The sequence below is a fragment of the Dama dama genome, chromosome 18 (genome assembly GCF_033118175.1).
Source record: "Dama dama isolate Ldn47 chromosome 18, ASM3311817v1, whole genome shotgun sequence".
Lineage (NCBI taxonomy): Eukaryota > Metazoa > Chordata > Mammalia > Artiodactyla > Cervidae > Dama > Dama dama.
In genome coordinates, this window is record NC_083698.1 from 113,688,264 (window position 1) to 113,699,495 (window position 11,232).

The window sequence follows — 11,232 nt, forward strand, 5'->3', positions numbered from 1 at the left end:
ACCAAAGCCACATGCTGCCCCCAAACCCCAGCAGGGCGACATCACTGTGAGTGGCCAGGGAGGGTCCTCATCCCAAGGGGGCACCTGAACAGAGGTGCAGATAACAGATGAACAGAGGCAGCTGTGGGGGTTCAGGGGAAGGCCCGTCAGCTTTAAAGCAGGCTTGGGAGGGAAGAAAACCCTGGTCTGAAGCACACCTCTCTCACTGAGGTGCCAAGTATAGTTTTACGAAGAGTGCTGGGCTCAGGGTCCAGGGAGCCGGGCTCTGCCGCCAGCTTGGGTGAGAGCTGGGGGTCCTCGCCTGTGTCCTCACTTCGGGGAGGTGGCTGAGGGCCCCTGCAAGCATCAAGACCGGGACGCCCTGTGCCTGCTGGGTGGATGTCTCCCTCCCTTGTCCAGAGAGAGGACGCTCAGGGCCTTCCGTCTGCCCACCAGCTGGGGTCTGCACAACTGCTTCTGGGTCAGCAGATGGGACGGCCCCGTGGCAGGCGCCTTGGTGCTGGGAGGCTGGCGAGCGCAGAGGGGGCCCGGCCTGGAACACCACAGGGCGTGCCTGGCCATCCCCAGGAGGGCGGCAACACCACGTGCCGGGCAGGACCTGTGGCCGCAGGGACAGCGGACCTTGTGGCAGAGGGGCCAGCAGCACACGCGGGAGCCGCTGCCCAAGGCCGCGGATGGCCACCCTGCAGGGACTCGCCCCTGAGCTGGGCACACGGCGTGGATGCCCCTCGGGAGGGGCGCGGACAGCCTTGCTCCAGACCCTCCCTGAGGACGAGTGAGGGGCAGCGGGCTTGGCAGACGGTGCGGGGCCCTGGGGCTGATCGCCGTAACCAGAGGGCGTCTTCTGTGGGGCGGAGGACGGGCGGGCATACCCGCATCTCCTGTGACCCTGGGGTTCCCCAGCTCACGCTCCTCAGGCAGGACACACCGCCCCGGGCCTTCGTCTGCAGCTCATGGGGCTCAGGATACAGGGCACCCATGGGAGTGAGAGCACGTCACCCACAGCCTGCTCTGCCTGGAGCAGCTGCCTCCGACAGCCAACCTGCCAGGGCCTGCGCCCTCTGCAGGTGCCCAGGATGGGCCAGGACCGCCCGTGAGCTCGAAGGGGCGCAAACCCAAACCCGCCATGGCTCTCGACGAGTGAATCAAAATCAGCCCAGTATCCTTTGTTTAGAGAAGTCAAAAGCAGGAAGCTTGCTAGTCCAGCCCCTCCTGGGGCCCTGGTTTAAGCTACTGCTAGTCCTCAAAGCCTCCACAGCCATGAACCTTCAAGAGACGGCTCAGACCGTGGAGCTGCCCCGTCCCCCCTCCCAAAATGAGGGCAAAAATGATGCAAAGTCACAGGGAAGGTTCCAGGAGACGCGGGCACAGGCGGGGATGCGGGCCGAGAGGAGTGTTGACTCAGGGCCACCCCCCATGGATGGCGGTGCGGGCGGGGACAGAGCGGCTGTGAGCTTTTTTTCAGGCGTCTGTGGCCTGAGCCTCACAGGCAGGACTAGGTCAGTCTTCATGCTGAATCAGTATTAAGTCACAAAGCTCTAAATACCTCCTAAACTTTTCTTTTTTACAAAGTGAATCCGTTAAAGAGGTTTAGAACTGAAATTGGTTTTTGTCTACATTTCTGTGTTGGTTTGTTTGTGTTTGTTTTAGATCCAACATGTGATAAAAGGGATTCCTTCTTAGACTTACATAAATTACGTCACCAGAATTGAAAACTAGTTTTTTTTTTTTTTGCCATTTCAGGTGCTGTCTCACGCCGCTTTCTTGCAGCTTCTACAGACCCTGTGTCTGCTCTGACGTTCACTGTGGATACTGGAGTCCGTCTCATCCCACTCGGCGAGGAGGCCTTTGCTCAGCTCCCGGTTTACCTCGTCTGTAGTATCTTTATTCTGGTAACTCATTACTATTTATATCCTTGGTATTCGAGCCACACACATTTCAAAGAACAACAAGGAAAAGATGGGAATTCAGAACACAAGCTGCCTCTCTCTGCTGAAAGCGGGGGTGCCAGTCAGGCTACCTGGCTGGCCTCCCTCCTCCGGCGCAGAGCGTTGCCCGCAGGCTCTTCCCGTGAGTCAGGGTGAGAGCGCTCTGGCAGGTGTTTTTGCTCTCGAGCTAACAGTGAAATGAGAGCCTTCGATAAAGAAAACACAGAAGGACTAACGCTTGTCATTGCAGAAAGACCGAGTGACACCTTCCCCCGACGCCAAACGGGAGGGCCCTCCTCTAACTCGCCCGCATCCTCTCTGCTAGAGCTGACACCAAGTCTGCACAGGCCGAGCCGTCCACGTTCCCAGCAGCACGTCCAGTGGGCCCCGGGAGGCCCCTCTGAGGAACGCGGAGCCAGACAGCAGAGCCTGCGAGGGCTGAGCCCAGAGGAGTGCGTTAAACACCCTGGCCCATCTCCGCACCGTGAGCAGCTCTCCGAGCAGGGCCGGCCTGGCCCGTGGTCCCTGCAGAGCAGCCTGGCAGCTCAGGCAGCGTCCGCACAGCAGGTCCGCCTGCTCCCATAGAATGTTTTAAAAAGCACTCGTTGCAGACTTTTAAGAATTGGAATATTTTCACCGACTCAATGGATGTGAGTTTGAGCAAATTCCGGGAGATGGTGAAGGACAGGGAGGCCTGGTGCGCTGCAGTCCATGGGGTCTCAAAGAGTCGGACACCACTGAGTGACTGAACGACAGGGACCTCCGGTTTGCGTTTTGAGGTTTGGTGCCCGCGTTTCTTCACAGCAACAAGCAGGGGGTGAGGGACATTCCCAAGGCCCCGTGGCCAAATGTTACCCCACTCAGCTGCACAGCCCCGGCTCACACTCGTGGGCTGTCGGCCAGGGACCAGGGACAGGCTCGAGCCTTTGGAACGAGAAGCGCTAAAGGGCAAGGCTTCGCACTGCTTAAGGCCACGCTCCATCCACCTGGGCCAACCAGAGGTGAAGTCTTTTTATGAAAGAGAGCTGGCTGAGGACCACGCCTCCTGCCTCACACTGCTCTCCTGGGCCCGCGTCCGTCAGGGTGAGTCATGGGCACAGACCTGCAGGCACCCCTCCCGACGCCCAATAACCCTGGCCAGCTGGGAGGGGTCTCCATGAGGGAGAGTCACGGCCAAAGCCGGTCTCCCAGGAGTGAATGCTACCTGCCTCCTGCTGGGCCAGCTCCGTCTCGTTAGCAGCACGCTCTTGGTGAGTGTGGGAGATGAGGAGTGTTCAGAAGGAAACACTAGCCGGTGTTTCTGGAGCCACCCCCAAACAGAGCAGACGGCGAGGGGCGGGAGGGGGGGCCGCCCTGGTGACTGCAAGGTGGGAGGGGCCGAGGGTTTATCTGCGGTGATAAACCGGCTCCAATTCAGTCTGCCCCTGTGTCAGTGGTCGCGTCCTCCCTGGTTCCCGCGCCGGGAGTGCGTGCTGGTGACCACATTGAGAGCCTGTGGTCGGGGCCTGGCAGTGTACCCGGTGAGGGCTGCGGGACCTGGAGGCATTCGGCCTGCCCTCTGAATGCTGGCCAATGCCCCGTGAGAAGAAGGGGTTCTGTTCACAGCTGCCCCCAGTCAATGCCAGGGGGTGGACGCCAGATGTGAGCAGCCTCGGAGTCCAGCAACCTGACAGTGCAGTGATGACGGCGTGAGGGGGCAGAGGCCGAGGGTCACCCCTGCAGATGCGGTGGGTGGAACCCGCCCACGCTCTCCAGAGGGAGGCCTGGACCGTGTGCTGCGCTGACCAGACCTGCTCCCCGCCGTGACTAGATGCTTCTAGGGTTTCGGCATGTCTCCTCTCAGTGTTTAGCTCCCCTGAGTCTCTTAATTTTCACCGAAAGAACAGACCCCAGTGGCTGTGGCAGCTGTCTCATCCTGAAGCTGACCTGACTGGCAAGACCCAACTTCACGGATTCTGTTAGCTGGCTAGCGATCACACGAGGCTTTTACAGGACAGCTCCTGAGTCCGTGTTTGAGCCACTGGTTTTGCCTTCCTCTGGACAGTACAACCAGACCTTTTGGAAGAATGGCTCTCAGGATGCTGTGTGCACTACACAGCCACAGATCTCAAAGGCTGGAAGGAGCCCTTGGGCCAGAGTCCTCGTTTTTTCAGCTGAGGAAGGGGAGGGTCCAGGGAGACAGGAAGGGGCCCCGGAGAGCTATTTTAGAACTGGTTTAGAACCCCTCTGGGTGCAGACCACCTGTGAATACCTGAAATGTATGGTCCAAATTGTGATGCACTCTTAAGTGCGAAATGCATATTGGGTTTCCAAGACAATATACAAAAAGAGCAGAATCTCTCATCAATATTTTAAATTGATTATAAGTGGGAAAAATAATTATTTGGATATATTTGGATAAATAAAACCATTGTCAAAGTCCTAAGTTTCTTGTCACTTATTTTAACATGGCCACTAGAAAACTCAAGCTGCCCATAAGGCTTGCATCCTGCTTCTGCTGGGCAGTACTGGTCTAGAACAACACCCACACCTGGGACTTCCCACTGGTGGTCCTCTACAAGACACCAGGCTCTTAACACAGGGCTGTACTTTGATTTTAACTTCTTTCTTGAAGAGAATAAAATGATGACACAGATCAAAGAAAAAGAAAGCTGAAGGACAAGAGGGTTTTGCTACTGTTTATGATCTGGGTGTTATCCCAGAACCTTCAGAGTTTACAAATAGGCGACGGTACCCAGGGCCGGAGTGCATCATCCCAGCTTTGCTTCTGGGAGAAATAAAGTCAGTAAGCTCACTGTACTCATAACTGGTCTGTTCTTCAAGAAAGCAAAAGTCTCAATTCCCTGTTTGATTTCTGATAAATTCCCACCATTCTTAACTGGATCTAAATCATCTGTGATGTAACTAAGGATTTAAAATGCAAGAAATCAGATAGTCATTCCACAGGAAAAGGAGTTGCCTTTGCAAAGCGTAACAACCGTCATAAACTATTTTATAACTGTTGCTATTGTCTCAAATCATGGAAACTATTACGGTAAAAGGTTTATGTGAAGGACCCCTTCCCAACACACATACCCCACTGCCCATCATGCACAATGCTATAGGAGTTTTGCCAGCAGTTCACTGAAAAACAGTGGAAGCAGACTTAAAAAAAAAAAAAAAGACACAAGTGACTGTAAACAGCAGTTTTCTGATCGAGGTGCAAGCTGCTTGCAAGTCCGCCTGTCCATCCCAGGGAGAGTCTCACCAAGCATCTATCTGCCTTACCTTTGTGTTTTTCTGTTCGAGTCCTTAGAAGCTCTGCACATCTCATTTCTTCCTCCTGAATTTCCAGATGAAATCGGCATTCTGGGTGAATACTGCTCACCTGGTCATGGTTAAAAGAAAGGGAAAATTCCACTGTAATAGGAAAGGCAAGCAAAAACTCTACATAAAAGCCCCTAAACCTCACAGTTCTAAACTGCTTCCAAACTAACACTTATTTAAAAGCAATAGCCTTCATATTTTGGCATGGTTATTTTTTTTAAAAAAGCTTCAGTATTTACTTTGTAGAGGAATTAATAAACAAATACGAAACTTGATATAATTTTTTTTCTGGGCAGGAAAGCAAACTGACTAACACAATACATCATATGTTGTCAGTACTAATTTGGCGGCAATAAAGCTCTTTAATCCAATAATCTTTCAATATTCGAGTCCTCCATTTCATAGCCCTTGATTTAATCAAAGTAAATACATGTTTACTCATCAGCCCATTCTTAATGGCTGCACACAACCCCAGACGCCAGCGTGCTTCATCTAAGGCCAGCCTCCGCATTCACTGGAAAGCCCTAATAAAATAACTTTATTTTTAGAGGCTGCAGGTCACATTCAAAACTGAACTTTGGAATCTGGTATGAACGAACTTTTCAAAAAGACGAGTGGTGAGCAGGGAGAGGCCTGGGGCAGTCACAGCCCCGAGGCAGCGGGGACTTCGCCTCAGGCTTGATGATGGAAACGAAGATATGATTAACACTGTCTGTCAATGTGTGCAAAAGACAAAGCTGAATACGCTTGAGTCTTGGAAGGTAATATTCTCTGGTCTATATTTTCACAAAGGCCCAGCATTCTCTTTTCTTTATTACCATCTCCAGCCCCTGATAAGTACTCACATGGTAGGCTGGAGCTGTGTCCCCCACTCTCATGTCTGAACAAAACTTTGTTTTTACTGAAAAGAATCATGCTCTTGCATATATTATGGCTATCTATATTTAATTGGGCTTCCCTGGTGGCTGAGGAGTAAAGACTCTGCCTGCAATGCAGGAGACAGGTTTGGTCTCTGGGTCGGGAAGATCCTCTGGAGGAGGGTATGGCAACCTACTCCAGTATTCTTGCCTGGAGAATCCCCATGGACAGAGGAGCCTGGCGGGCTACAGTCCATAGGGCTGCAGAGTCAGACACGACTGAGCGACTTAGCATACATGCTCACATGTTTAGTTATCCTACCACTGAAACAAGTCAATAGAATTCTAACCAAAAAACATTTCCCAACAGTGTTAAGGGGCTTCCCAGGTGGCTCAGTGGCAAAGAATCTGCCTGCCAAGGCAGGAGATGCGGGAGACTCGGGTTCCATCCCTGGGTTTGGAAGATCCCCTGAAGGAGGAAGCGGCAACCCACTCCCATCCCAGGTTTCCAAGAATGCCTGGGAAACCCCAGGGACAGAGGAGCCTGGTGGTCTAGAGTCCACTGAGCCACAAAGAGTGGGACACAGCTGAGCATGTACACAACAGTGTTAAGAGCAGAAACTTAATGCTGAATGCTTTTGCCACATTTACCCTCATTAAAAAAAAAAAAAACAAAGATGTGAAGTTTGGTCTTTTTTTTTTTCTCCCATGGCTCATCACAGGGCAACCACCACTGTACAAGCTCCTGGTTTCAACCAGGTTGTATTTTTCATACATTAACAAGTCAATAACTTAAATGTCAGAATTAGGAAAATTGTATTGACTTAAAAAATGGATTTTTGATAAAGTACTAAAAGACATCATAATACCAGACATTCTTGGAATATGCACAGTGATGCCTTATTTTGGGATACCCTATAAGTTAAAGCAGCATTAAGCTTAACGATTCCTGTAGGTCTTTCACGCACTGAAATTAGCAGGCAGGCTCTCATCCCCACAGCATTCCTCTGAGGGAGGAAAGCACAGTTCGCCTTCACTCTGAGGAGGGGTTGGCGCCGCTGAGGTGTGAGCTAGGTGCATAGGGGAAACACCCTCAGCACGGACGACTTTCCCTAAATAGCTCCATCCCTGGCTTCGCAACCTTAAGAGGGGCTATGAGTCAATAGAGACGGTACTCTGGCCGCGGTGTAAAGTGCGTAAGGGCGCACACCCAAACTGGCTCCAGGCTGCGGGAGGGAAGCAGGAAACCGGGCTTACGGTTTAAGGGTCTTCACATAAGAGGAAGAATTGTCGAGAGTTAAATAATCTATAAATGCATTCATTCAACAAACTTCCACTCAGCATATGACCTCCTCCGGTGCGCTTAAATAATGGTAACAAAATCAAAGCAGGCTATTTCCAAAAGGAAACTTTGTTTAGCCACATCACGTCTCCCTGACACACACTAAAACAAACAAAAAAACGTAACCGGAACTAGCAGGTGGAAAGGGAAGTATTTAATAAGGCAAACTCCAATTTCCCTCTGAAAGGAGAAGCCTGCGCAGGTGACCGCAGCCCAGTCCCCAACTCCAGAGGGGGCGCCACGGCCCCGGACCTGCTCCGCCAGGAAGGACGTCGAGCAAGGCACTGGGTTCTGTTCCCAGCAAACCCGGGACGGCGGAGCAGACCGAGCGAACGCACCTTCCCGGCCGGGTCTTACAGCGGGCCGGGGTGGGGCTTCGGTTCTTCGCGCTCTGCGGGTGAGTCCAGAGTCCCCGGCAGGCCTGCTCCGTCCAGCGAGCTCGGAGGGCGGGTGGAGCCCCGGGACCAGCCCCGATCCCCGCGCCCCGGGACCAGCCCAGATCCCCGCCCCTCGGCCCAGCCCCGCGAGGGACCCCGAGGCGCAGTAAAGCCGGGAGCCCGGGGCGCTCCCTCCAGGGAGGGTCGGCGCCGCAGGTCGTGAGGGCGCGGGTCCGAGCGCACTCACCGGGGCGAGCAGCCAGCCGCAGCAGGTCAGCAGCGCGGGCGGCAGCAGCGCGGGCGCCCTCATCCCGGCTCCGCTGCGCGGACATGGGCCGGGCCGCCCGTGCGCAGCGACGCGGCCCCGGGGTCGGCTCCCAGCTCCGAGGTCGGTGCGCGGAGCCCGGCAGCCGTCTCCGGGTCGGCGGTCGGCGGAGGTTGAGCACTGCGCCCCGGCTCCGCCCCCGCGCCCTCCCCCGACTCCGTCCCCACCCCGCGCCCCCCGCCCCCGCCTCTCCGTCTCTTCCCTCCCCTCGCGCTGGCTTCGTCGCCTGGGTCTCCGCCCCACGTCCCGCAACTGCCCCCCGCCACCATCACTCCCTTCGGCGGTCCGCCCCCAGCCGCTTGTACCCCCTTCCCCGCGCCCCTGGCCCCTCCCTGGCGACCCCCATCCTTCGCTCCCTCCCCCGCCTTCAAGCCGCGGGTGACGGGTGCGCACAAGTGGTCTCCCTGCGCGGCCCAGCTGCCAGCGGGGACGCCAGGGGAGAGTGACTCTGGAGCGACCCACCTTATCGGAGACCCGGGCTCCCGGCCTTTGCACCTACTGTGTCCTCCGTGTTAAACTAAAGACCCCCGAGAAATTGGCAGAAAGGGCAAGTGGGTCGGTTGGGGCAACTGAAAAATCCGAAGGCACTTGGAGGGCATCCCGATGGGCGCAGACCCGCGTCAAGCTGGGCAGGTCATTGTCTCCCCCCACACCGCGCAGCTGCTCCGGGCCGCAGAGCTGGGCGCTGGGCAGGGGCTGCCCGGGCCTGAGACCCCGCACCTGCCTCAGAACTTCGCAAGGAGCAGCCGAGACTAAGAGCTGGTTGTTACTCAGCAAATGGAAAAGCGCTAGAAATGAAAAATGAAGCCGGGAATTTTCATCTGTATTTCTGTCCTCAGCCTATCATTTATGCATCTATCAGTCTGTCGTCTGCTGGTTATTATCACCTATCATCTGTTCTTCTGTCTGGGGGGATCAGTAGTAGAGACAGGCTCTGGACTGGGGGTATGCAGCTTGGGATCTGGATCCAACCATTCTGGATCCAATTTGACAGACATTTCTTTTACTCACTATTTGAAGCTGGACAAGCCGTGAACTTTGGGCCAAGTGCCCTTGTAAATGAGAAAGCTGACACCTGCCCCTCACCTGGAGGGTTGCCGAGAATGTAGACCATTCATCCGAATGTAAATACCATGCTGTAAACATTAGCTGCCTCAGGTGCCGGCAAGACAGTGTCTCCCTCTGTAGGAGTTTGTGGTCCAGAGCCGGGGGAATGTGATGTGGAGAAAAGCTGTGATAAGCACAAGATGCAGACAAATGGGAGGAGGAGGGGCCCAGAGAAGTGAATGTGTAAATGAAAGAGAGTGAGAGACAGGATGGTGGGGCAGGCATCTCCACTGGAGCGCCTGGGCAGAAGCCTGAGGGCCAGGGTTGTGTAAGGAAGAGGGTCACCGTGGGGGGCCTGAGGGCCTGAAGAACAGTCTTCAGTCCTGATTCACACAGGACTGAAAATGTTAACACATTGCGAATGCACAGCACAAGTTTCTTTATATTCTGACTGGCTGTTATTCAAAATTGATGTTGGGATGGGTGGTACTTATATGTGTCAGTTGAAGGTTACTCTGTTTCTTCTGGGTGAATGTCCCTTCTTTCAGGAATTTTTCCACTTCCCCTTGCAGGGCGGGTCTGTGTGTCCTCAGGGCTGGTGGGGAGAGGGGCTCCTCTGTGGGTGTCTGATGCGGTGGGGCGGGTGGTCCCGGCTCTAGAGCCCTGGCACTGGCGCCCCGAGGCGTGGCAGCCCCCTGGCGCAGTTGTGCTGATGCCTGCGGAAGCCTGGGTCCCTGCTCCAGCCCTGCTCTCCAGGACCTAACCCATGCCTCCCGCTCCTGGGCTTCTCCCGACCGGGACCACGTGGGCCCTGGCACCTGCTCGTCTGAGTTCCGAGGCCCCAGGAGGAGCCGAGCTGGTGAGACACTTTTCAGTTGTCTTCCCCGCCCTCCTGCCTCCCTGCCTGTCACCACTCCCACTCTGCTGCATCCCTGGGTGTCCAGGCTGAGCTTTGTCCGTTGGTGGAAGCTGGCTGGCTCCTGGTGTGCTGGCCCCGCACGCCAGAAGCCTGGAAACCTATTTATTCAGTGAGGGAAGCTGCAGGCCTTTGCAATCAGGAGCAAGTGAAATTGCTTCAGAAATACGTGCCATGCTGTTACCTTACACTTTGTTCAAAGGGGGATAGAAGCTTCGGAACCACGTGACTCTGAGGCCGCCCAGTCCTTCTGTTTCCTCTAGATCTGCTTGGGGGGAGGGGACATGCCCCCACCCCCAGGTGCACGTTTAACTCGAACCTACAAAGAAACGTAGCGGTCACCTGTGTCCCTCTTTTTGCATCCTTTGAAAGCTGGGAGACTAGACTTCAGTAAAAAGTTTACTTCTTCCTCCTGCTAAAAAAGCCAGGGGAGTCAAAAATGCTGTCACTGGAAGTCTCTGTGACTAGGGGATTGAGGTGGCAGGGAGCATCGTCCGAAGCTTGGACCCTGGCGCATGCCCCTGGTTTCCTGGAAGCAGGTTCCTGTAGGCGCAGAGCATCCTGGCCCCTGGGTGCCACAGCACCCTGGCTGCCCTGCGGCATAGAGTGGGTGCCCCACATGTGCTTCTAACGTCAGGTTGAGTTAGATTCCCAGGCTTTGTGGTGGAATTCCTAAGATGTGCTCAGCCTACTTCTGAAAATGATGGTGAAGATAAAACCAAATACCAGCCCTGGAAAGCCTTCACAGACATTTTTCAAGTATACAGACGAGACGTGCTACCCTGGGGGAGTGCCCCTGCGACCCCACTCTGGGCTCTGTGCCGCCCAGGCCAACGTGGGCAGTCTGTGCTTGGGCCTCAGGACAGGTCAGGGACCTGCTTGACCTGCTCATTTGCCCCGGGTGGTTTCCAGCCTCTCCTATTTTCAACCATAAGTGACCTGCCCCACGAGGGGGATGAATTAGGGCAAAGCTCCCTTAACTGCAGCCCTGCACGCGGCCGGCAGTCCTGGGCCTTCTGCTGGTGATGCTCTCCTTTCCAGCTATGAAGAAGCCCAGCACTCGCATGGCAAAGCGCCCCACTTCCCTTAGGTTCAAAGGTCTCTCCGGCAGCTCTGAGCCTGAGGTTGGGCGGC

The 11,232-nt window shown here is 55.0% G+C and overlaps 1 protein-coding gene across 2 annotated transcripts in view; it reads right to left on the bottom strand.

Annotated features, from left to right (window-relative positions):
- VIPR2 (vasoactive intestinal peptide receptor 2) overlaps nt 1-8,182 on the bottom strand; it is a 67,491-nt gene extending 59,309 nt beyond the window's left edge. Inside the window, exons 1-2 of one of the 2 annotated variants that reach the window (XM_061166260.1) lie at nt 8,058-8,182; nt 5,196-5,295 (exon numbers count right to left, since the gene is read on the bottom strand). In XM_061166260.1, the coding sequence (XP_061022243.1) occupies nt 5,196-5,295; nt 8,058-8,120 (163 nt within the window). In that variant the 5' untranslated portion in view covers nt 8,121-8,182. Of the gene's footprint in view, nt 1-5,195; nt 5,296-7,771; nt 7,961-8,057 lie in introns of those variants that run through there. The other variant, XM_061166262.1, reaches the window with a different exon arrangement.
- Nucleotides 8,183-11,232: the final 3,050 nt, after the last annotated feature.